This window comes from Acinonyx jubatus, chromosome B2 (assembly GCF_027475565.1).
Source record: "Acinonyx jubatus isolate Ajub_Pintada_27869175 chromosome B2, VMU_Ajub_asm_v1.0, whole genome shotgun sequence".
Classification (NCBI taxonomy): Eukaryota; Metazoa; Chordata; class Mammalia; order Carnivora; family Felidae; genus Acinonyx; species Acinonyx jubatus.
Window position 1 is genome coordinate 119,453,353 of NC_069385.1, and position 25,354 is coordinate 119,478,706.

General features: G+C 45.3%; 1 protein-coding gene across 9 annotated transcripts; it reads right to left on the reverse strand.

Annotated features, from left to right (window-relative positions):
* Window positions 1-116: 116 nt before the first annotated feature.
* On the reverse strand, window positions 117-24,605 carry MSH5 (mutS homolog 5). 9 transcript variants are annotated; one of them, XM_053223027.1, is made up of 25 exons: window positions 24,476-24,605; window positions 23,912-24,068; window positions 23,511-23,634; window positions 22,970-23,050; window positions 22,724-22,786; window positions 21,631-21,752; window positions 21,347-21,456; window positions 21,042-21,077; window positions 20,420-20,502; window positions 19,589-19,634; window positions 15,453-15,591; window positions 15,269-15,331; window positions 7,946-8,074; window positions 7,581-7,653; window positions 7,308-7,417; window positions 6,991-7,071; window positions 3,671-3,758; window positions 3,252-3,441; window positions 3,009-3,135; window positions 2,208-2,357; window positions 1,513-1,587; window positions 1,161-1,304; window positions 817-1,026; window positions 582-655; window positions 117-369 (listed from the first exon to the last, which is right to left on the reverse strand). In XM_053223027.1, exons 2-25 carry the CDS (start codon window positions 24,053-24,055, stop codon window positions 258-260), a joined length of 2,574 nt encoding a protein of 857 aa, XP_053079002.1. In that variant the 5' UTR covers window positions 24,056-24,068; window positions 24,476-24,605; the 3' UTR covers window positions 117-257. The 9 variants fall into 9 exon arrangements, with proteins under 9 accessions (XP_053079002.1, XP_053079003.1, XP_053079005.1 ...); XM_053223028.1 differs by having other exon boundaries at window positions 23,912-24,185; window positions 24,476-24,567; XM_053223030.1 differs by lacking the exon at window positions 24,476-24,605 and having other exon boundaries at window positions 817-906; window positions 23,912-24,456.
* Between the last annotated feature and the right edge of the window lie 749 nt (window positions 24,606-25,354).

Sequence of the window (25,354 nt, forward strand, 5' to 3'; positions counted from 1 at the left end):
CCCAGTGTCACTGTGTTCTTAATGAGGCAGGGCAGGCCCCTCTGTGGACTTCTGCTTGGTGCTTCATGTCTTTCCTATTGTTTTGTGATGGCTGCTCTAAAGAAACAATACCTTGCTCTGAAATAAACTTTATTCCTAACGTGAAACAGAATTTCCAGGAAAATTGAGAATTTTGGGCCTGAGGGAGACCAGGAAAGAGACAGGGCATGGCAGCTCGCTGGGGTCTTGGGAAGTGGAGGAAAGCCAAGGAGGGACTCTCAAAGGATGCCAGTGGCAGCCGGCAGCACTTCCTGACTCATGAAAATGTCCAGGTCCAAGTTGGGATCTTCCAAATCCAGTTTCAGAAATTTATCTACCAATGTCTGGCAACTAATGGGAGAGAGAAAAATGGGATTTATGGGAGAAGAGATAACTGAGTCCCCAGGCAGAGGAGAGAGGCTGTGGCACAGGGAGCCCAGGAAAATTTAGGGATTTCAGGATAAATCGTGGGTCTCTGAAGGACAAAGAGGCTGAGTCCCTGAAAGGGGGAGAAGAGCTGCAGACATGCTAGAGAGAGCCGGGACACTGGGCCACACACTTACTTTTCCATTTGCTTCTCCTTTAGCAACTCCTTGACAGGCTTGATGGGTTTCCCACTGCGGATCAAATCTGAGACCTAGGAACCAGAAGGAGGGTGGGGGTGGGGGTGGAGGTGGGATGTGGAGGAGGGGGAGTTGGGTAAGAGAACTGGAACTAAGGGTCAGAAATCCCATGGACCCAGAAAGCCAGGCTAACGGAAGGGAGCCCTGATGGAGGTACTTGACGTTTGGATCTCACCTCCTTGCCACGGGCAACGAGATTGCCAGGAAGCCCAGCCTGGGCAGCTGTGTAGGACGCATGGCTGGCATTGGCAATACCTTCACAAACCTGATAGAAGAAGACTAGGTCGTCCCCATCCTCACAGGTCTCCATGGTCTTAAAAGAGATACAAGGGGACAGTGTGTCATCAATGTCTCTGCTTCCTGCCCTGAAACCCTTGGCCAATCCCTGTGGGGAGTGAGAAATGGGAAGGGACGTGGTTCCTGTGCTCAGGGAGCCCCTGTCGTACCTGAAGAGCCTGTCCTCAGTTCTGGTAAATGCTCATCCTATGGATCCCTAGAGGGCTAGATGGGTTTCCTTACCAAATACTGCACAAGGGGCCCCTGTGGCAGCAGCTGTAGCTGAACAAGGCTCAGAAAGTTGGTGGCCACAAAGATGTGAGGGCACATAGGTCCAAGTGCCAGCCAGTGTCGTAGCACAGCAGCTAGAAGCGCAAGCCCATCCACCTGCACAGAGGGCAGGGGTGAGGGTACTGAACCAGAGGTGCCCTGTGTACACCTCTCCACCTGCCCTGGCCTGCCCCATCTCGCACTTTTCTGTTTCTTTCCTGCCCCATGCACTCCTGTTCCTTTCCCGAGGCACAGCGTCACCCTCATGCTCCTTTGTCTTCCCCCGGCTTCCCCTCCTCAGTTTCTCATCCTTTTGTCTCCTCACCGTGTTGGTTCCCTTTCCAAATTCATCAATGAGGACCAGAGACTGCTTGGTGGCATTGTTCACTGCTTTCGCCACCTGCTGGGTACCAGGTGGACAAGGGAGAATTTCATTGGCATTCAAGCCTGTAATGCACTGACCACAGTCTGCCTGTGAATAAAGCTGCTTATATATGTGTCCACCCTACTGGACTGCAGGTTCTTCAGTGGTAAGACACACATTTCATTCATCCTTTCATTGCCAACAGTGTCTCATGCAAATCAAAGGTTCAGTAAAAGTTCATGGTATTGATTCTCCCAGTCTCTGAATTTGGTGCTTCCTGCCCCTAATACAGAAGGCATGCTGCAGAATGAAGATTTTTCTTGTTCTGATCATTTTTCTTTTTAGATTTTTTTTTTCATTTAGAGAGAAAGCATGGGGGGGGGTGTGAAGGGGCAGAGGAAGAGAGAGGGAGGGAGGGAGGGTGGGAGGGAGAGAGAGAGAGAGAGAGAAGAAAATCTTAAGCAGGTTCTATGCTCAGCATGGAGCCCAACACGGGGCTTGATCCCACAACCCTGGGATCATGACCTGAGCTGAAATCAAGAGTCAGACGCCCACCCAACTGAGCCACTCAGGTGCCCCTGATTATTTTTCAAGAGTAGAGTTCCTTCCTTACTAATACCCTCCCACAATCCCACCCCCCCTTTGCTCCCTTTGACCTGGTTAAGGTCGATCATGAAGGTGGAGAGGCCCAAGGAGATGGATTCGCAGCTATGAATCCGGGTGAAGATGGCATCTACCGCCCCAATTTCGGCTTCCTCTGCTGGCACAAAGCTGCCCACCAGGGCCATGAATGTGATCAAGCCTACCTAGAAACGGAGGAGACGGGGCCTGGGGCCTGATGGTGTGGGCTGGGGTAAAGGTGAGTCAAGGCTGAGGGGTGAATTATAGATCAAAGAGGGATGGACACAGTTTAATAGGAGAGTAGAGCCCCTTCAGCTTTCTTTAGAATCAGGAAAAAGGAAGGGGGGAGGGGGCAGAGGCACACCTGGGAATGGCATGGATCTATCCAGAGATGGGGGAGAGGATTTCAGGGCACAGAAAGATCTGTTAGAGCATGGCTCTCCCTCAAGTACAGAATGGGAACACGTGAGGTAGAGGAGCAGGGAGTGTGGACTACAGACTTTTCATGACAGATCGGGTCAGAACACAGGGGAAGAGCTGTAGGGACCCATGTTTGCAGGCAGGTGGGAGATGGAGACAATGAAAAAGATGCCAGAGGCCCAGTGTGCAGGGATTCTCCTCACTTGTTTTTTATTTTATTTTATTATTATTTTTTTATTTGGGGGAGAGTAGAAGTAGGGGAGGAGCAGACAGAGGGGGACAGAGGATCTAAAGCAGGCTCTGTGCTGACAGCAGCGAGCCCGATGTGGGGCTTGAACGCATGAACTGTCAGATCATGACCTGAGCTGAAGTTGGGTGCTCACCTGACTGAGCTACCCATGTGCCCCTCTCCTCACCTGTTTGAGGTATATGCTCTTCCCTGAGGAGTTGGGTCCGGTGATGACTTTGATCCTCCCTTTGTCCCCACCACACTCTGCAGAGTTGGGCACGAAGGTTCGGGCACAGAGTTCCATCAGAGGATGTCTGCAGTGGGTAGAGAGTTACCTCACACATGGCCTGTGAATCCAGATAAATGAAGGCACCAGAGATGGGGCCTTTGGGCCCCTTGTGTCTATGCCTCCAGTCTCTTCTGTTCTCACCTGCCATTCAGGATTCGGACCCCAAGGAGTTGGGGGGAGTAACGGGGCCTTGAGTAGCCATAGTCCCGGGCAGCACTGGCAAGAGCCAGCAGGACGTCCAGGCGGGAGGCAAGGTCCAACACACGGGTCAAGACAGCTGCCCGCGCCAGCACCTGACACTGCAGCTGGTACATCAACAGGGTCTCCTGGTCTAGAGGTAGGGGAGGAAGGGGGTGGACATTAGCTCCAGGAGAAAATGAAGAAGAGACAAAGAAGCCAGCAGAAAGACCTGGAAATAGGCTTGCAGAGAAAGAGTCTGAGACACCCCGAGACATTGAGAAGAAAAGGTACAAAGTCAGAGTGAGAGAGCAGGAAGAAAGGAGCCTGTTAGAATATCCTCCAAGCTGCCCGCTCCCCTCCAGCCTTTTGCTTCTCCTCACCCCGGATATCACAGTGCAGGTCCCCCAGCAATGCATCCAGCTCCTTGGTTCGAGCACTACGATAGTGCAGCTTCTCCTCTGACAGAAACTGGGTGCAAGGGTTCAAAGCTGTGGGCCTTGCATTAATGGTCTCCATCTTCTCTAACATCACCTCCAGCCCCACCCCAACTTTTTTTTTTAACTTTATATTTTATTTATTTAAAAAATTTTTTTTAAATGTTTTTATTTATTTTTGCAACAGAGAGAGACAGAGCATGAGCAGGGGAGGGGCAGAGAGAGAGGGAGACACAGAATCGGAAGCAGGCTCCAGGTTCTGAACTGTCAGCACAGAGCCCGATGCGGGGCTCGAACCCACAGACCGTAAGATCATGACCTGAGCCGAAGTCGGACGTTGAACCGACTGAGCCACCCAGGCGCCCCGTTAACTTTATATTTTAAAATAAAACAGGGCGCCTGGGTGGCTCGGTTAAGCATCTGACTTCTACTGAGGTTGTGATCTCATGGTTCCTGAGTTTGAGCCCCACGTCGGGCTCTGTGCTGACAGCTCAGAGCCTGGAGCCTGCTTCGGATTCTGTGTCTCCCTCTCTCTGCCCCTCCCCCGCTCACAGTCTGTCTCAAAAATAAACATTGAAAGAAAAAAAACTGAATTAAACAAATGTGTAGAAGAATTATTATGAGGCAAATACCCTGTGACTAACCATGTAGGTTACAAATTGAGTTAAGAAATTAAAATTTTGCCAGCTACCCCAGAGAGCCATCCTATCACAACCTTCTCCAGCTCCTCAAAAGTAACCTCTATTCTGACCTTTCTGGGAATCAATTCTTTATTTTCTTTGTAAGTTTATCACCCAAATATTCATTCTTAAACACTAGTTTAGTTATGCCTCCCCTTGATAATTTCTGATATATATATTTTTAATTCTAGTATAATTAACATACGGTGTTATATTAGTTTCAGGTGTACATATAGTGATTCAATACTTCTATGTATACTGTTCAGTGCTTATTAAGGTAAGTGTACTCTTTTTATTTTTATTTTTAACGTTTCTTTTTGAGAGAGAGTGGGTGAGTGGGGAAGGGGCACAGAGAGAGGGAGACATAGAATCTGAAGCAGGCTCCAGGCTCTGAGCTGTCATCACAGAGCCTGACGTGGGGCTCAAACTCACGAACCCTGAGATCATGACCTGAGCCGAAGTTGGATGCTTAACCGACTGAGACACCCAGGTGCCCCAAGATAAATGTACTCTTAATCCACTTCACCTGTTTCACCCATCCCCCCACCCACTTGCCCTCTGGTAACCATCAGTTTGTTCTCTATAGTCAGGAGTCTGTTTTTTGGTTTTGTCTTTTTTCTTTGTTCATTTTTGTTTCTTAAATTCCACATATGAGTGAAATGATATGGAATTTATCTTTCTCTGACTTATCTTACTTAGCATAATACTCTGTAGATCCTTCCATGCCATTGCAAATGGTAAGCTCTCATTCTTTTTTTATGGCTGAGTAATATTCCATTGTGTGTACCACATCTTCTTTATTCATTCACCTATCAGTGGACACTTGGGCTGCTTGCATAGTTTGGCTATTGTAGATAATGCTGCTATAAACATAGGGGAGCATGTATCCCTTTGAATTAGTGTTTTTGTATTCTTTGGGTAGTCAGCAGTGTGATTCCTGGATCATAGGGTAATTCTATTTTTAATTTTCTTTGGAACTTCCATACTGTTTCACACAGTGATGGTACCAGTTTTTGTCCCCACCAACAGTGCAGGAAGGTTCCTTTTTCTCTACATCCTTGCCAACACTTGTTGTTTCCTGAGTTTTTGATTTTAGCCATTCTGACTAAAGTGTGGCTTTAGGTGTGAGGTGATATCTCATTGTGGTTTTGATTTGTATTTCCCTGACAGTGAGTGATGCTCAGCATCTTTTCATGTGTCTGTTGGCCATAGATGTCTTCTTTGGAGAAATGTCTGTTCATGTCTTCTGCCCATTTTTTAATTGGATTATTTGTTTTTTCTTTGTTATTGAGTAATATAAGTTCTTTTTTTTAAATTGTATTTATTTAAGTAATCTTGGGGCCCCTGGGTGGCTTGGTCGGGTAAGGGTTTGACTTCAGCTCAGATGGCGATCTCACCATTGGTGAGTCTGAGCCCCGCGTTGGGCTCTGGGCTGACAGCTCAGAGCCTGGAGCCTGCTTCAGATTCTGTCTCCCTCTCTCTCCCTGCTCCTCCCCGCCCTCTCAAAAATAAATATTTAAAAAATTTTTTAAAGTAATCTCTACACTCAACATGGAGCTCAAACTTACAACTGTGAAATCAAGAGTCGCATGCCAAACGCCCCTATAAGTTCTTTACATATTTTGGATACTAACCCTTTATCATATATGTCATTTGCAAATATCTTCTCCCATTCCACAGTTGCCTTTTAGTTTTTTTGGTTGTTTCCTTTGCTATGCAGAAGGTTCTTATTTTGATGTAGCTCCAATAGTTTATTTTCACTTTTGTTTCCCTTGCCTCAGGAGAGGTATCTAGAAAGATGTTGCTACAACCAATGTCAGATAAATTACTGCCTGTGCTCTCTTTCTAGGATTTTTATGGTTTCCTGTATCACATTTAGGTCCTTAATCCATTTTGAGTTTATTAAGTAGGCTTCATGCCTGGCGTGGAGCCCAATGCAAGGCTTGATTCACGACCTTGAGATCAAGACCTGAGCTGAGACCAAGAGTCAGTCTGACTGACTGAGCCACCCAGGTGCCCCTCTCTATTGCATATTCTGGGCTTTCTATTCTGTCCTATTGATCTATGTGTGTATTTTTGTGCTAGTGCTATATTGTTTTGATTACTACAGCTTTGTAATAAAACTAGAAGTCTGGAATTGTGATACCTCCAGTTTTCTGTTTTTCAAGATTGCTTTGGCTATTCAGGGTCTTTGATGTTCCATACAAATTTTAGGATTCTTTGTTCTATTTCTGTGAAAAATACTGTTAGTATTTTGATAGGGATGGCATTAAATCTGTAAACTGTAGTATCAACATTTTAACAACAATTGTTCTTCCACTTCCAGAGCATGGAATGTCTTTCCATTTCTTTATGTCATCTTCAATTTCTTTCATCATTTTATAGTTTTCAGGGCACAGGTCTTTTATCTCTTTCTCACCTGACTTCTTTCTCTTTTATCTCAGAGCTGGTAAAGATCAAAGTATAACTGTAGAAGAGACATCCCATATTGGGCAGTGCTGATGGGGGAAGGCCCTCCCTCAGCTGCTGACTCATTTCCCTCATCACCCTCCCCCCCCGCCCCGCCATAGAAGTCAAGGGCCTTACCATGAAGTCCAGTCCTTCAATCTCAAAGTCACTAGCCTCTACCATAAAAGGCAGGCGGGGAATACAAAGAAGAAAGCCAATCTGGGGAGAGTGCAGAGGAGTTAAAACAGGGAGTAAAGTACTGGGCACCTTATCTCCCTAGAGGATGCCAGAGATCCCAGTATTCTCCAGTGCTTTTCTCAAGGGCCTAAAGCCACCACGGTGTTCATATTCTTCACACTTCCCCAGGGGTTTTCTTATCCAGCAGTGTGTCCTTCATAAACCTAATATCTCCCATAAAAGACCCCTGGAGGCTACACCCGTCCTCCTACCCTCACCAGAGGGATGTAGATGACACTGCATGAAGGAATACGGGAGTCCAGATTCTCTAGCTCCTTTCGGGCAACCTCAGTGAGGAAACTGGGAAGTCCCATCAGCCTTCGTTTTTCTAGGAGGGTGGAAGACATATGAGTATCGAAAGTAAGGTTCCTGCCCTGTTTGCCATGGTTAGTTAGCCCCAGTTGTAGTGGCCACCTACTGATGATGGTACCCCATCACTGGGCAGGCTCGTGTTTGGGGCCCATAAGCCCCACTGCACACCCAACACTCACTCTCATCAATTTCAGGATCTATGTTGGGGAGGACTGTGAAACGATTTTCAGCAAGACTGCCCTCAAAATCCACCTGAGGAGATAAAAAGTCCAGTTGCTCATCACCCAGAACCATCTCCCAATCCTGCTCCTCACCTCTACTCGGGTCCCAATCCTCCCTGCAGTTCCTGCTTTAACCCTAACCCTCCAAGCAGGTCTCTGACATTCTGACACTTCCTCTCACCATCTCATTCTTTGGTCATCCAACTGACTTTGATGTCTCTCATCTTCCATAGCACATTCCCCAGAGCACAGTCCTTCTGTGTCCTCCAATCCCACCTCTCTTCCCTAGGTCCCCAGGGGTTCTGCCTCTGTCTTCCACTCACCACTTTCCCAATGAGGCTGGCAATATGGTGCAGGTCATCAGAGAACTCTTGGGCAATGTCCTGAAAGAGCTGGATGGACTGGGGCAGGGAGCGGCAGGCATCCCTCAGGCCCAGGGCACTATACACAGTCTGCAGCAGAAATGGACAGAAAATGGGCTGAGGTGAGGGGACAGGGATGGACTGAGAAGAACAGAGAGCAGCAGGGGGAAACACAATATAAAAGACAGAAGATCTCAAAGGCAAAAAAGAAACAGTGAGGAAAATGTCATCTGTAAAATTCTGTGTCAGGCACTACACTAAATAGTGAGACTACAAAGAACTAAAATGGGCCCTGTCCCAGATGAGCTCTTGGTCAAACGAGGAAGACAGAAATACACCCAGAAGATTTAAAAATAGGGGCACCTGGGTGGCTCAGTTGTTTAAGTGTCCGATTCTTCGTTTGGATTCAGGTCATGATCTCACAGTTCTTGGGTTCGAGCCCTCTTGGATTCTGCACCGACAGGGTGGAGCCTGCTTGGGATTCTCTCTCTCCCTCTCTCTGCCCCTCCCCTGCTCGTGCTCTCTCTCTCTCTCAAGAAAAATAAATAAACTTAAAAAATAAATAAATAGGGACACCTGGGTGGCTCCGTTAGTTGGGCCTCTGACTTCAGCTCAGGTCATGATCTCACAGTTTGTGAGTTTGAGCCCCGCATTGGGCTCTGTGCTGGCAGCTCAGAGCCTGGAGCCTGCTTCAGATTCTGTGTCTCCCTCTCTCTCTGACCCTCCCTGGCTCATACTCTGTCTCTTTCTCTCTCAAAAATAAATAAACATTAAAAAAAATAGTAAATAAATAAATAAGTAAAAATAAAGTGGTAGGTGCTTCAGTAGAGGAAAGGATCTTTTAAACTTTTTATTTATTTTTAGTGTTTACTTATTTTTGAGAGAGAGAGGGAGAGAGAGTGCACATGCGCACGCACACAACAGGGGAGGGGCAGAGAGACAGGAAGAGAATCCAAAGAAGGCTCTGAGCTGTCAGCACAAAGCCTGACACAGGGCTCGAACCCATGAACCACAAGATAATGACTTGAGCCAAAGCTGGATGATCAACCAACTGATCCACCCAGGTGCCCCTAAGAGGAAAGGATTTTATACCGAGGAAGGAGAAAGAGAAGTAGAGATATGGAAGGCAGAACAGTAAATGAGCAGAAGGAGCAAGATAGCACTGGGGAAAGACAGCAAGAAGAGAGAAAGGGTGAGAGTCACTGACAGTTAATTACCCAGGGTGAAGCTCAGGGCCCTGAGGTGGCTGCCAAGGTTAGACTGAGCAGACAGACCAAATCCATAGGGCATCTACTGAGCCTTACTTGGTGGTAGAAGATATATGAAGTAAATAAATCAAAGGGTTTATACTCTAGCCATGATGGAAATAAACAAGCAGCAAAAATAATGATACCCACAAAACAGATTGACCAAGTTATGGAACTGATTAAAATTATGAAATAAGTTCAGAGAATAAGACTAATATGGACTAGGGTGCCTGGGTGGCTCAGTCGGTTGAGCATCCGACTTCGGCTCAGGTTATGATCCCGCGGTCTGTGAGTTCGAGCCCCAGGTTGGGCTCTGTGCTGACAGCTCAGAGCCTGGAGCCCGCTTCTGATTCTGTGTCTCCCTCTCTCTCTGCCCCTTCCCCGCTCATGCTGTGTCTGTCAAAAATAAACATTTAAAAAATTTTTAAAAAAAGACTAATATGGGCTATCTTTACAAAAAAAAGGAAATGAACTTGGTTGTGAATAAGGCTATTCAAAAGGAAGGAGAGTATTCTGTTTGAAAGCAAGAGCATGAGTAAATGAATAGAGGTAGGAGTAAGAGCCAACACTTATTGAATGCTTACTAGGTGACAGGCAATGTTCTAAATTCTTCACATATGTTAATTTCATTCATCCTCAAAATAATCTTAGGAGATAGGAATTATCTCCATTTCACAGAGGAGCAACTGGAAGCACAAAGAAATAACATAATTTGCTCAAGGTCTCACAGAGTAAATAAAAGAGCTGGGATTTGAACCCAGGTGTCTGGCTTTTAACCACCACGCTACGTTGAGAACACAGTGTGCAGAGTCCCTGAATGCATAGCCTGGCCTGGCTGATGAATGTTCAGTATTGAGAATGGAAGATACAAATAGTTCCACATATCTGTTCATGTTAAAAGAAACCTGCTGAAGATAATAAGAAGCAGGTTTCTCACTGGCAGAGAAGGAAGTTACAAATGAGGAAAGGAGGAAGTCTGGAGTGAACTCTGTGGTATTGACTGTGGTATAGAGTGAACTCTGTGGTATCAGAGGTATGAGTATGAACTCATGGATTCTTATATAGATAGATCGATTCAGGAATACAGATGTATATGCATGGGTTAGCATACTACATTTATTTCTTTAGCTCTGTCTGTGGTGAAAAGAAGTGACAGATACCCCAGTAGCAATAACCACATCTAGTGTCCAGATCTTGGTTTCTAATACTATTCTCCAAAGAACGTAACCAGGACTCCTTGGAGAAATGGTTGATTCTAGGGCTTAGGCAAGGAAAATATAAGATGACTCTGGAGCATCTTGTAGTGGTAAAAAGTTAGGAAGTGCTCAAAAATGGACTGGGGGCCATGTCAGAAGGGCATATCAAAAGCCTGCGTGAATCTGAAAAGCCAATCTAAAAGCTAAATGGGCATATTTAAAAATACACTTTAAAAAACTATTTAAAAAAGGCGGGGTGTGTGCCTGGGTGCCTCAGTCGGTTAAATGTCGGACTCTTGACTTCAGCTCAGGTCATGATCTCGCGCTCATGAGTTCGAGCTCCACATCAAGATCTGTGCTGGGTGCTGGCAGCACAGAGCCTGCTTGGGATTCTGTCTCCCTCTCTCTGTTCCTCCCCTGCTTGCTCTCTAGCTCTCTCTCAAATAAAAATACACTTTAAAAAACTATTAAAAGATAAATAAATGGGTATATTAAAAGTCAATCTGAAAAGAACTCTTAAGGAACTAAACTAGAAAAATTTGAGTAAAATAAAAATACAACACTGAATTATAACTCATACAAGATTTCTGACATAACTGTACTATGGTTATGTCAACACTGTTTTGGTAATATGTTAACATTAAGGGAAACTGGATGAAGGATATGTGAGAACACCATGTACAATTTTTGCAACTTTTCTTTACATCTTAATTATTAAAAAAAAAAAAAAGAATTTAAAACAAAGCAACAGAAGGATAAATCTTAAAAATTTTTTAAAGAAAATGTTATCTATAGGTGGGGGGGTGGATAGAAATTAGAATTAGTTGACTACATAATAGTTTGGAATTACATAAATATTTTATGTAATTATAAAAATAAATGAAATTTAAAAAATTCTTAAAAATCAAAAATAGAATGAAACAAATGAACATAAATGTATGTCCAGATAGTGACATAACTACACAGAGAGGAACTATTCCAAGTGACTAAAACATAGTAATTTGACTGTATATCCTTAGTAGGGACAAAAAGAACTTCCCTTCTCCTCCCAAAAAATCTTAAATTATTTTCAATAATATCATTGATAGTAGTGCTAGAAGTGTTATACTAAGATCGTTGTGGATGTAATGTAGGAAAAGGCAAATGAATGATATTCTAATCTCCTCATTGCTAGTGTTATTGAGAACCAGAATTTTCAGTATGAAGAAGAAATACTGAAGAAGAGAAGTAAAGGAATATATAAGGTAAGGATGCTGTGCTTCTGAATTTAAATCGGTGGTATCAGTACCAATTTTATCATGCATGTATTTTACTTTTTAAAAGTTCCTATATATGTCCACAGAAAAGTCTTAAAAACAATAAGTAAAACATGCTGTGCACCTCTAGCATTCAGACTGAGACAGCCTGTGATACAATTTTTCACTAAAAGGAACCAGGGCTCCTTGGAGAAATGTCTCATCCTGGGTCAGAACCAGGAGATATGAGATGGAGGGGCACCTGGCTGGCTCAGTCAGAAGAGCATGTGACTCTTGATCTTGGAGTCAAGAGTTCAAGTCCCACTTTGGGTGCAGAGATGACATAAAAAATAATAAAATAAAATAAAATAAAATAAAATAAAATAAAATAAAATAAAACCAGGAAATGTGAATGATATTTTTGTTAGATCCCATCAAATCAGAGAGCAGGAGGGAAGCTGCCAAGTGGGAAAGTCTACTGGGGTCATGTTTAAAGGACTCAGAAGCCAACAGGAAGAGGCTCCCATTGGCCAAAGATGGAATAATCTGAACATGTAGAAAGACTAAAATTGCAGAGGACTGAAACACACGCATAAATCTGAGTTCATGATGATACACAACAACAAAAAACACACTGGCTACCTTGGAGGATGTTAGGGAACCAATTTCCTATATGCTGATAGCTGATAAATAAAAGCAGGGGGAGGGAAATCAAGCAATTTCTATGATATGAAATATATCACTGGGAAACCAAAAAGCAGATGTGAGGGTTTCTCTTTACAGAAATGTTCTCGCTAATAAATGAAGAAAGGATGACAGAATAATACTACTTTGCAATCCATAAGGAAATAATGGACTTAGGTATTAAACATCAAAAGCTGCTAACATCACAAAAGGAGAGACAGACACATGAGACATTATATTCCTCCACTTATAAAACAGTACTGAAAAAAATCTAACTTGGATTTGATCGATCTTCTAGGTTCAACTATTTACTTACAGAAATTCTAGAAGAGCGTAAAACATGTCAAAAACACCTACTGATTACATTCAGCAAAATCCAGGCTAAGGGAAATTCTGTCGGACAAACAATCTAACTTCTTCAACAAATAATTTGCAAGGGGAAAAAGAGAGATAAAGATTGAGATAGAGATGGAGGGAGAATTGTGAAAGGCAAAAGGAACCCACAAAGCAGACTTCAAGAGACATCAAACCATTGGCATATGTTGAACATATTTGCATCCTGATTAAACAAAATGTAATGTTTTAAAAATCATGACATTTAAGAGAGGATAGAAATGTGAACATCAGGAGGGCCTGCATGGCTCAAGTCAGTTGGGCATCCTACTCTTTTTTTTTTTTTTTTTTTTTTTTTTTTTGAGATACAGAGCAAGAGCAGGGAAATAGCAGAGAGAGGAAGACACAGAATCTGAAGCAGGCTCCAGGTTCTGAGCTGTCAGCATAGAGCCCCATGTAGGGTTCGAACTCATGTACCACGAGATCATGACCTGAGCGAAAGTTGTACGCTTAACCGACTGAGCCACCCAGACGCCCCATCTGACTTTTGATTTTGGCTCAAGTCATGATCCCATGGTTCATGAGTTCGAGCCCCAGTTGGGGCTCTATGCTGACAGCATGGAGCCTGCTTGGGATTCTCTCTCTCTCTCTCTCTCTCTCTCTCAAAATAAATAAATAAACATTAAAAAAAAAATGTGGGGCACCTGGGTGGCTCAGTCAGTTAAGCTTCCAACTTTGGCTCAGGTCATGATCTCATGGTTCATGAGTTGGAGCCCCGTGTCAGGCTCTGTGCTGACAGCCTGGAGCCTGCTTTAGATTCTGTGTCTCCCTCTTTCTGCCCCTCCCCCAGTTGCGCTTGCTCTCTCTCTCTCTCTCTCTCTCTGTCAAAAGTAAAACATTACAAAAAATTTTTAAAAACCTGCTCTTAAAAAGAATAGAAATGTGAACATCGGACAATTTGTGATATTCAAGAATTATGCTGATTGTTAGTAAGATAATGATATTGTTATTCCTTTTTATGTTTTTTTAAGTTTTTATTTATATTTATTGTGAGAGAGAGAGCACCCACATAAGTGGGGGAGAGGGACAGAAAGAAAGGGAGAGAGAGAATCCCAAGCAGGCTCCAAAGCATGGCTCAATCCCACAAATGGTGAGATCAAACTTGAGCAGAAACCAAGAGTCTGATGCTTAACTGACTGAGCCACCCAAGCACCCCCATTATTCCTTTTTAAAAGTAGTTTTGGGGGGCACCTCTCTCTCGGCCCCTCTCATGTTCATGCTCTGTCTCTCAATAATAAATAAACATTAAAAAAAAATTTTAAAGTAATTTTTGGGGCACCTGGGTGGCTCAGTCAGTTGAGCATCTGACTTCAGCTCAGGTCATGATCTCATGGTTCATGAGTTCAAGCCCCACATTGGGCTAGCTGCTATCAGTGCAGAGCCCACTTCTGATACTCTGTCTCCCTCTCTCTCTGCCCCTCTCATGCTCATACTCTTTCTCTCAAAAATAAATAAGCATTAAAAAAATTTTTTTTTAATGTTTATTTCTGAGAGAGACAGAGACAGAGTGTGAGTGAAGGAGGGGCAGAGAGAGAGAGGGAGACAAAGAATCCAAAGCAGGCTCCAGGCTCTGAGCTGTCAGCACAGAGCCTGATGCGAGGCTTGAATCTGCGAACCGCAAGATCATGACCTGAGCTGAAGTCAGACGCTTAACCGACTGAGCCACTCAGGTGCCCCCAAAATAAATAAGCATTTAAAAAAAAAGAGAAATTTTCTTTTAGAAATCATGTTAACATATTTATGGGTGAAATTATATGATGGCTGGAATTTGCTTCAAAGTAATCCAGGAAGGGGAAAGCAAGGAGAAGATATACATGAAACAAGATTGGCATGAGTCCAAGTGTCAAAGCTGCATGGTGGGTACATGGAGGCTCATTATATTACTCTAAATTTTTTTTTTCACAACTTCTACAATACGAAGTTTTTTTCTTGTTTTTTTTAAGTGTTGGGATAGGGTGCCTGGGTGGCTCAGTCGAGCATCCAACTCTTGATTTCAGCTCAGGTCATGATCCCAGGGTCTGGGGAATCGAGCCCCGAGTCGTGCTCTGAGCTGAGCATGGAGCCTGCTTAAGATTCTCTCTCTCTCGGGGTGCCTGGGTGGCTCTGTCGGTTAAGCATCTGACTTCAGCTCAGGTCATGATCTCACGGTCTATGAGTTCAAGCCCCGCGTCGGGCTCTGTGCTGACAGCTCAGAGCCTGGAGCCTGTTTCAGGTTCTGTGTCTCCCTCTCTCTCTGACCCTCCCCGGTTCATGCTCTGTCTCTCTCTCTGTGTCTCAAAAATAAATAAATGTTAAAAAAAAAAAAAAAAAAGATTCTCTCTCTCTCTCTCCCCCTCTTTTTCTGCCCCCCCCCCCCCCCCCCCGGCTCATGCTTGCTCTCACTCGTGCACTCTCTCTCTCTCAAAATAAATAAATAAAAAAAAAAAGTGTCAGGATAAAGTTGGAGAGGGTGACCAGAGTACAGAAGGTCTGGATCACATGCTGAGGGACTTAACTTGGACTTCTGGGATTCAAGAAGGAAGAACTTACCTTGTACAGAACTTGCCAGTCGCTGACCTTGGTGTGGGACAGCTTCATGCGTTTCAAAATCAGCTACAGTCAAAGGGACAGCCATTGTTTTCCCTCTCCCACTCTAATGCTCCTCAAAAAGCCCCATGTCCAATATTGACCGTCAAACTCCTTCCCCACCTCCCGGCCCCCACCCCTGGCTCACAGGCACATTCTTGATATGACCCAGCAACCGATGCAGCATTTGAGCCATGTCCAGATTCTGGGGTAGTAGGAAAAACTGAATGACATCCAACCGAGAATTTAGCTCTCCCAGGTCGTGAGTCGGACGTGTGAACCATAGCCTGGAAGTGAGGCATGACACGGGGGGTGGGGACAGAAATTACATCTGTTCTCGTTGTTGTCTTGATCCCAGTTTGTGAAAATGTGTGTCTGGAGGTCCCTGGGGATTGGGGTAATCAGTATCTGTACTGGCAAGTATCTATGCGGGCGTGTTTACACAGATCTACTAAAAATCTCTGCATGTGAGCACGACTCTGTTTATCATGGTTTTGATGGATGTAACCATGTGTCATTCCATGTGGATATGTAATGGAGCTTGTCAATATTTAGAGGGAGTGTAGCGTATTGAGGTATTTGTGTGCCAACACTCTAGTTCTCTCTGCAGCTGAGTAGGAGACGGTGAGTCAGCGTGAGTTTATCTGCATTTAGCTGTGAAAGTGTCTCTGGGTGTAATTGCACACACGTTCATCTTCTCTTGTTGTTCTGTAAAAGTATATAACCATTCCATGTGGAGTGATAATCCTCAATTCATGATAATGGTCATCTCTGCAGAGAAGGATTGGGAAGGATACTGAAGAGGCTTCAATGACATTGTCTTTTTTTTTTTTTCTTAAGTAAGTTCTATACCCACTCTGGGGCTCAAGCTCATGACCCCAAGATCAAGAGTCATATGCTTGGGGTGCATGGGTGGCTCAGTCAGTTGAGCGTCTGACTTCAGCTCAGGTCATGACCTCGCAGTCTGTGAGTTCAAGCCCTGTGTCGGGCTCTGTGCTGACAGCTCAGAGCCTGGAGCTTGCTTTGGCTTCTGTGTCTCCCTCTCTCTCTGCCCCTCCCCTGCTCATGCTCTGTCTCTCTCTCTGTCAAAAACATTAAAAAAAAAAATGTTTTAAAAAAAGAGTCATATGCTCTACCAACTGATCCAGCCAGGCGCCCCTTCAAAAACATTGCCTTATTCTTAAATTTGTTCGTGCAAACATAGACGTTTGTATTATTATTACTTCCACATTTTGTGTGCCTGAGGTATTTCCTAATAAATTAGTATATGGTAATAAATGTTTCTTCTGTGTTTGTCTAATTCTGGGTGCCCCTATCTTCTCTATGGCTATGAAGAGTGTGAGACTCTGCAAGGACCTGTGAGCCCATGAATTCTTTTCTGTATTAGAGCAAGCCATTAGGCATGCTATTTTACTTTATTTATTTTTTTAATGTTTATATATTTTGGGGGGGAGGGGCAGAGAGGGAGGGAGACAGAGGATCCAAAGAAGGCTCTGAGCTCTCAGCGCAAAGCCCGATGCAGGGTTCAAATCCCCAAACTGTGAGATGATGACCTGAGCCAAAGTCAACGGACTGAGCCACCCAGCCACCCCAGGCATGCTACTTTATATAAAGAACCAACCTATGGAGACACTATGGCCTGAGGATATGTATCTCACACTATATAGTCTATGGCCAGTTACCCTGGGTTAGAACACCTCAGGTTAGAGTAAAGTGGAGAATTAGGTTGGATTCGAGGGTAGGTTTTAGGCACCTCTGCTCCTTAGCCACAGAGAGCTCCACCAGCAGCTGTGTAGGTCAGTCTGTGAATACTCTTCCCCACCTTGGAGAGTATAAGCAGACTTTCTTGTAAAATACCTAGGTTTTTCAGGGCGCCTGGGTGGCTCAGTCAGTTAAGCATCTGACTTTGGTTCAGGTCATGATGTTGCGGCTTGCAAGTCTGAGCCCTGAATGGGACTCTCTGCTGTCAGCACAGAACCCACTTTGGATTCTCTGCCCCTCCTCCACTTGTGCTCACACTAGCAATCTCTCTCTCTCTCGCTCTCTCTCTCAAAAATAAATAAGCATTAAAAAAATACTTAGGTTTTTCTGACTCATGTACTGCTAGTGCCAGGAGAAATCTTAGTCAAGCTGAACCTCCTAATTCTATAGCTGAGGAAATGAAGCCCTTAGACAAGCAGCTTGTCCAAAATCTAGAGCTGGGTCTCAAACTCAGGTCTCCAGACTGTGAGCACAGTGCTCTTTAGAGCATAATGTGACATTCAGTCACCTTCCTGGTGCCCTGTCCAGTTGGAGGCCAACTGGGTCCTTAGTTCATGATTCAGGTTGTGATTCCATGCCCTGCTGGATCCTACCTGGGGGGATCTGCATTCCTCCCCTCCCCTTTAATGCTGATCTCTTCTCCCCTGAGAATTCCTTCTCTCTCATCCCTGGTTGAGATTAGAGATCTGCACCTGTAGAATGCGTGGGTAATGAAGGCATCCCAATTACCTGGAGATGACCTCAGATTATCCTAAATTAACCTCTAAAAGACACACAGTGCAGGGCAGGTGAGGTGGGTAAAGGATTGCGCACCTGTAGGCTAGCAAAGGTTTCAGCTCTGAGTTTGTACAGATGACTTGACCAATGTGTTTGCATTTGTGTACCTACTCACTCACTCGGTGCTACTACATACAAGGCCATGTGGCAGGCACTGAGGTAACAGGAATGACCGCTGTACGGAGCTCACAGCTATGAGAACAAGCAGATTCACCGACCGCTAACTCCAACCTGATGTGACAGTGCAACTAGAAAACAAACAGGCAACGTGAGAGCAAATGGGAAGGTGTGTGTCAGTCTCCTTATGGGTGCCTGTGAAAGTTTCACCACGAAGGTGATAGTTGGCTTGTACCTTGAAGAAGATGTAAGATTCTGACAGGTGAAGAACAAGGGAAAAACTTTCCAGAGGGAACTGCATAAACATGGGCATGGTGTATTTCCATGATGGAAAGTGGCCCAAATGACTGGACTATAGGGCAGATCCAGTAAGGATGGATTTAGGAAGGGCTTGGGAAAATAATCATGGAAGTTTAAATTGGGGTGAATGGGAGGGGCCCTGAACATCATACTGCTAAAGATGTTAATCTCCATCCCACGGAGAACGGGGAAGTCTGAGGTTTATGTTATTTTGTTTTTACTTAAGGTTTAAAAAAAAAAAAGTGGAGTGACATGCTCAGATCTCTGTTGTGGAATGACAAGTATTTTAGAACGAAGGACAGATTGGAAAAAGAAGAGATTCAAAGCACAGAGACCAATCTGAAGGTGAATACAATGCCCAAGGTTAGAAATGATTGCAGCCAGAGTTAGAGCAGTGGAAAGAGGGAGAGAGATGGCTGAGAAAGACATTTCAGGGTACAATCAATAGGCCTTAGTGAATAATTGAATATGAAGGGTGAAGGAGAAGCATCAATCCAAGGTTGAGAAGCAGTACTGCCAGCGATGCCATTATGCAGATAAAAAAGGATGCAGGAAGACGAACAGGTCGAGTGGGCATCAGTTTAGATGCTCTGAGCTTGAACTGCCTATAGAAATTGCAACTGGTGATGATGTGCGGTGAGCATCCCACATATACAGCTCAGAAATAGAGACACAATTTTGAAAGTCAACAGACAATAGCTCAAATGTGAAGTGTGGTTTTTATAATTAAAGATAGTACCATGTGGGGCCTGGCATGTGACTCTTGATCCTGGGGTCATGAGTCTGAGCGCCACGTTGGGAAGTTGATTGTACTTAAAATAAAATTTAAAAATCTTAAAAAAAGTAAAGATAGTACCATATGAGGTCGAAACTTCCAGTTATTAAAAAAAAGACACAATGTATAGCATAAGGAATATAGTTAATAATACCGTGATAACTTTAAATGGTGACAGATGGTAGCTAGAGTTATCATGGTGATCACTTCGTAACGTATATAAACACTGAATCACTATACTGTATACCTGAAACTAATATAATATTGTATATCAACTACACTTCAATAAAAAAAGATATTACCATGTGTGCATTAGTGTTTTGTGATTGTTTCTGCTGCTTGCATGTGTGCCAGTCTGTACCATCAATGGGCATACGTATATCTGTGCTGACAACACAGAATGAGGATACTAGCTACCACACGGGATTGGTGTGAGGATTAAACGCGTTTAGCCAGCATTTGGGAAATGGCAGTTCTCAGCACTATGAGATGGGGTGGTTTGTGTGAGTCTGTAGAATGAATGCATTAACGTGCAGCACATGTGTGAGACTTACCTGAGCAGCTTCTGTCCCCACTTACAGTGGCATCTATTGAGGATTCCTGTGGGGAGCAGGGGCAGGCAGTGAGCTTGTTACAAGGCAGCGGCAGAAAAAGGAATGTGTGGGTGTGTCTAAACTGAGGCATCCGGGCCAGAGGTTCGGTTAGGACAGAGTTCGGACAGGCTGGCCTGGGGGCGTTCCGCAGATACAGAACACAAAGGCAGCTAAAGCCAGCGACTGGCCACAAGTCTGAGCCAGGATTACCGTCCGTGGGCTTAGGGAGGGATAGCCACTCACAGGAACAGTTGGCCAGAAAAATACACAGAGCAGCTGTGGTTGGATTCACAAAGAGGCCAACACATATATGTAAACATTAGACACAATCCACTGAGGTATGCACAGTAAAACCATGCGGCTACTTGGGGAGATGTCCCCACTACACCCTAAAGCCAGAGACAGCAGACAAAGACTCAATGCAAATAAGTTATGCATAAGTTATGGACAGTTATGCAGTTATATAACTTTCCTCTAAACATAGGGACTCCCAAAGTCCCTAGACAGGTGCACAACCAGCAGAAACATCCATAGAAACCCAAGGAAGGAACATGGAATTGGTAAAGTAAGAGATGATATGCAAATGACACTGGACAACTATGGATGGGGGGGCGGGGAGGATGCCCAAGCTCAGGGAGGGTACAAGGAGCATCAGAAAGCTGGACTGGAGTGGAAGAGACATCTGGCAACAGGAGTGAAGTGGGAGGGAAGAGGGACTGGGACACATGTCGGGAGGCAGCTGCTTTTCTGGCAGCATTTTGTAGTGTGGGATGAGGGAAGGGGCATACCTACCAAACAGACTGAGCCCCTCCTTCAGTCCACTGGCCACTTTGTACACTGAAGGGTGAGACTCACTCTTAAATATCTGCAGAACACTGTAAGGGAGAAGTGAAGGAGCTTGCGGTAACTTGGATTTAAAAAAAATTTTTTTAAGTTTATTTTTGAGAGAGAGAGCAGGGGAGAGGCGGGGGGGGGGGGGGGCGGGCGGGAGAAAGAATCCCAGGCAGGCTCTGCACTGTCAACATGGAGCCTGACACGGGGCTTGAACCCTGAACCATGAGATCATGACCTGAGCTGAAACCAAGAGTCAGACACTTAACCGACTGAGCCACCCAGGAGCCCCAAGGTAACTTGGATTTTTTAAAGGGAATTGAGAAGATGGAAGGGAGATTGGGAACATCCTCCTGAGATAAAATTTTGTTGTAAGGTCTGTCCCTCACTTCTGTATCAGTTTTTCTCTTTAGAAAAGGAAGGTGACACCTTTGGGCTTTTCTCCCTCTCTTCCCTTTTCTTCAAGGAGAGAGACCTTAATAACCCCTGGATTAAAGAAACTGGAGCCTCACTGGGATTATTAGAGTATTAAACTTAATCCTTCTCTCTCCCCAGAGACGACAGCCTGCCTCCATCTCCTTACCTGTAAGTGTCTTGATCTATGCTCACCAGATGGGTCCTGAGGACAGAAAACAAGAAGAAAGAAAGGTGGCTGGGGTAGGAGTGGTGTGAGTTCATTCTTAGGTTCCACCCCCTAGATCCCCCTCCTGGAATACTGTCTCAGTCATCTCCCCGGAGCTCCACACCCCCTTCAGGTGCTCCTATGTGTCCTAGAGCACTTTACCTGATGGGTCACTGCCCACTCCTCCCCCCCCCCCCCACCTTGTCTTGCTATTAAGACCTCCCAATCCCACCTTACTTTGCTTGAGGTTAGGGTAAATCACCTACAACACAAATTTCTTAAAGCCCAGGATGGGGACGCTGACGTTATAATCTTCCAGTTCGACCCCAATTCTTCTTCGACCCAGGAACTTGAGCAGCCCTCCAAGTGCTCGAACCTGGGAGGAAATCAGTAATGGAGTTGAGGTAAATCTCAATGTCCTAGAGGCTGGACAACACCAGAGAAAACTATTATTTTCCAGGATTGGACTAGTACCTCCCAGGACTCAACCCTAGGAATGGGTATTGGTCCCTTTCTCCAACCAGCCCTCATCTCCCAGGACCCTTCCTACCGTGAGGAGGCAGTCAAAGGGAATAATAGAGGAGAGGAAGAGGATTTTCTCAGTGGTGGTCATGGAGTCTGGGATGAAGGAGTAGTTTCCAGCAAGAAGGCGCTGTTTGCTTATCTCCAGACCTATTTTGGGGGAAGAATGAGAGGGAAGGGAAAGGTCTTGTAGCCCAATTTTCACCCCGTTTTAAGAATGAGATGATAGAAGCAAGAGAGAGGATGTGACTTGCCAAGTTGCACAGGCAGTTAATGGAAAGCTGAAACAAGAATCAAATCTTCAGGGGCGACTGGGTGGCTCAGTTGGTTAAGCTTCTGACTCTTGGTTTCAGCTCAAATCATGATCTCATGGTTCAGAGCTCGAGTTTGAGCCCTGCATCTGTGCTGTCGGCATGGAGCCTGCTTGGGATTCTCTCTCTCCTTCTCTGCCCCTCCCTTGCTCACACACTCTCTCAAAATAAAATGATGATGATGATGATGATGATGATGATACTAATAATAATGTACCAAATTTTCAGACTTAGTCTAATTATCTCTTTATTTTACCTAGAATATAAAGATCTTTGGCTGAGAGCACAACCTGAGAAAGACAAGTGATTCAGAATATCTATTCCTAAGGTATCTATTTGGAATTTGGGGTCAAAGGATCATATTAATAGAGGAATGAATAACACTAATGTCTTAATATCTAAGTAGAATAGAACATTCCTTATCTTTTTTACAAACCTGGGAAGGTTTTGTAAAACTTTTTACAAACCTGGGAAGGTTTTGTCTATTTTTTTTTTTTTTTAAGGGACAAATGGCTTTGGCTTAAAGGTAAAAATCCCAACAATCAAAGCTATCCACAAAGTGTCACCACTTCCTCTTCTCAGGGAAGGCCCTCATCCCTAGACACGCCTATGTGGAAACTTCACAAGGTTTCAGGTTATTAAAGGGTAAGGAGCAGGAGAGATCCTGAGGAGACTGCTTATGGGACTTGGAGAACACAAAGGGTTAGGATAAGATAAGGCTGAGGAGAGACTTCTGATGGAGCTCAAGTAGAGTAAGGAGAAAGGGGTAGGAAAAATGGGATGAGGAATTGGGCAAAGGAAAGGAAGTACCAAAATCCACACTTGGCAAAAATACAATTTCAGGTCTCTTAGGCTCTCTGTGTTCCTGGGAGGCTGTGGGGGAAGCAGAGAAAGGGCCATGAGTCTGAACATCTCAGTCCTCTGCCTCTGTCCCACCTTCCCTCTCACCCAATTCTGGCCTCCTGGCTGTTGCTCCTCCAAGACCCTTTAGTCTCCTGGAATATTCCACAGTTCACTCCTTTCCCATTTTTGCTTTTCCCTTTACCCAGTCCTTACCAAGCTTCCCTAGAAACCGAGTCATATTCTCATCCTGTTTGGCACTCGTAACAACAGACCGGGGATTGATTTCATCCAACACTTGGAAGAAGAATGGAGACCAAATGAGTAAAAGGATCCTCTAAGGGGGTATCCATAAGGCCTCCCCTTGCTATTTCCTTCTACTCCCTCCAAAACAAACAAACAAACAAACAAACAAACGCACCCTCATTTCCTCCCTCTAAAAGTAAGAGGTGCTCTGCACATTGGGAGCATAGGTAGGAGTCAGGCATGAGATTGAGGAATGAGAAGACTGGCAGGGTGGCAGGAGGGAAGAGTGACCTGGAGATTGTCACTAGACTCCAAAGCCCTGCAGGACGGACATGACTGATATGCCCAGCACCTGATACATTATAAACAATGTGTTGAATAATGAAATGAATTCCTATAAACAACAGGGGGAACTTCTGGGAGTCAATAAAATAAATTGAGACAGGTAAGGATAGAAGAGTGAAATACACTTCCAGTCTCAGAGTAGAGGAATCCATGGTTCTGCTCCCACCTCTCTGGAGAAGCTTGAGACTCTCATGGTCTGGGGCATCTGGCATGAAGTGGATGATAGAGTCACTAGTGTCATAGTAGGCGATGCCCAAGTATCCTGAAGTCCACAGCGCACACAGATAGATCTATCCCAGGAAGAAGAAAGGAAACCGACAGGAAAGGAAACTGCTGGTAAGTGTAGGGTTATGCCATGTCCTACTTAATTTTAATCATTTTATCAAATCCCTGACTGAGATAAGTATCATCGTCCCCATTCAGTCAGTGTCAAACAGAGCAGAGGCAAGTGACCTGCCAGCTATTCCAAGCCCATTGATTCTAACATCCCGAAGTTCCAACCAACTCCCTGCTCTCAGGATCCAAGCGCCTGCTCCACCAGACATCAGACACCGCCGCCCCAGAGACCTCCGCCGGCTCTTGCTCGTTGTCCTCCTCCTCCTCAGCCTCCCCACGGCCCGACACTGGGGCCAGGCTGGGAAAGCTGGCCGAAGCTGCCCCCGGCTCCGGGCTCTGCGGCGTCCCGCCTGGGATCGTTCCTACGGAGAACATGGCCTAGGACGCTCTGCGGGCGCAGAAAACGAAGACGGTTCAGGAGCGGGATTTCACCGCCAGGAGGCTGGGATAGGGGGTGCGTAGACACGCAAATCCACCCGAACTGGGAGAGGGCTGAGGCGCAGGGCTGCAAGGGCCGGGGAGAGATGCGGTAACGTTTTGTTTTTAACATCTGCGGACATTTTGACGGGCGACTTCTTAGGTATATCACCAAAGTCCAGACTGCAAAACCCCACGTGCCCCACCCACATTCCGGTCACCCGGGGCTTGTACTTTGGCTGGTGGGCCCTGAGGGCCGAGTCTGCACGTCTCCTCTCCCCGCCTCTGCCAACCACGCCCCCACTATCGCTGCCCTAACTTCTCGACTTCCCACCCCAGTTGCGGAAACTCGCGGCACTTTCCCGCGTTTTCAGTCACCTGGGTAGCTACGTGCGCGAAACCGCGTCACTAAGAGCCGCGCTCCCGCAAGAGAGGCACACCTGAGTGGGGGCGGGGTGCGCGCGCACACGCCCCGCCCCTCCAAGCCGCTATTGGCCGGAGAGATCCGGATCCTGCTTAAGATTTCGACAGGACTGGAGGGAGGAGAGGATCGCTGTTGCTAAGACGGCTGGACGCTGATTGGTCTATTCGCATATGGGGCGGTGTCCGAACGTTCAAACTTCCCGCCGCCTGTGCCGTTGCTTAGCACACGGGCCTTAGGCCTTCCCGGTTTGGGCTTTGATTGACGCGGGGTGGAGCCTGTGAAAGTCGGAAGCGGAGCTTGAGTCAGAGCCTACAGAACTAACTGGTCTAGGCGGGTTGGGGGGAGCAGCCTAAAGGGGCAGAGGCGAATTGCATTTTTTTTTTTTCCGGAGAGCGAAGATAAGCACATTATTAAACCTGTACCAACAACTCTAAATTAATATTTGTACCCACTGAACTAGTATTTATGAACAGCTTAGAATAGTGCCTGGTAAACTTACTAAAAGCCACGTGTTTTAAATAAATAAACAGAAATAAGCAAGACTCCTATCCTAGTCCTCTTTTGCCTATATCCTTGGTTCAGGGTATTACCACCCCAACGAGGGAGCTACTGGGTCTCAATTATAATTTTTGTCTCCCACAAGGAAGTGGAAGCATTCGAATTACACCAAAGTCTGGTGGAGAGAAGTAGACCTGATAAGAACAGCTACACTCCTGCTGAGACATGTCTGTACCCCTCCTACAGATGCACACACACCCACATCCCTAAGTACAGAGGGGTGTTATTCATTCACTCAGCAACTATTTAGTGCCTATTCTGGGTCAGGTGGCAGA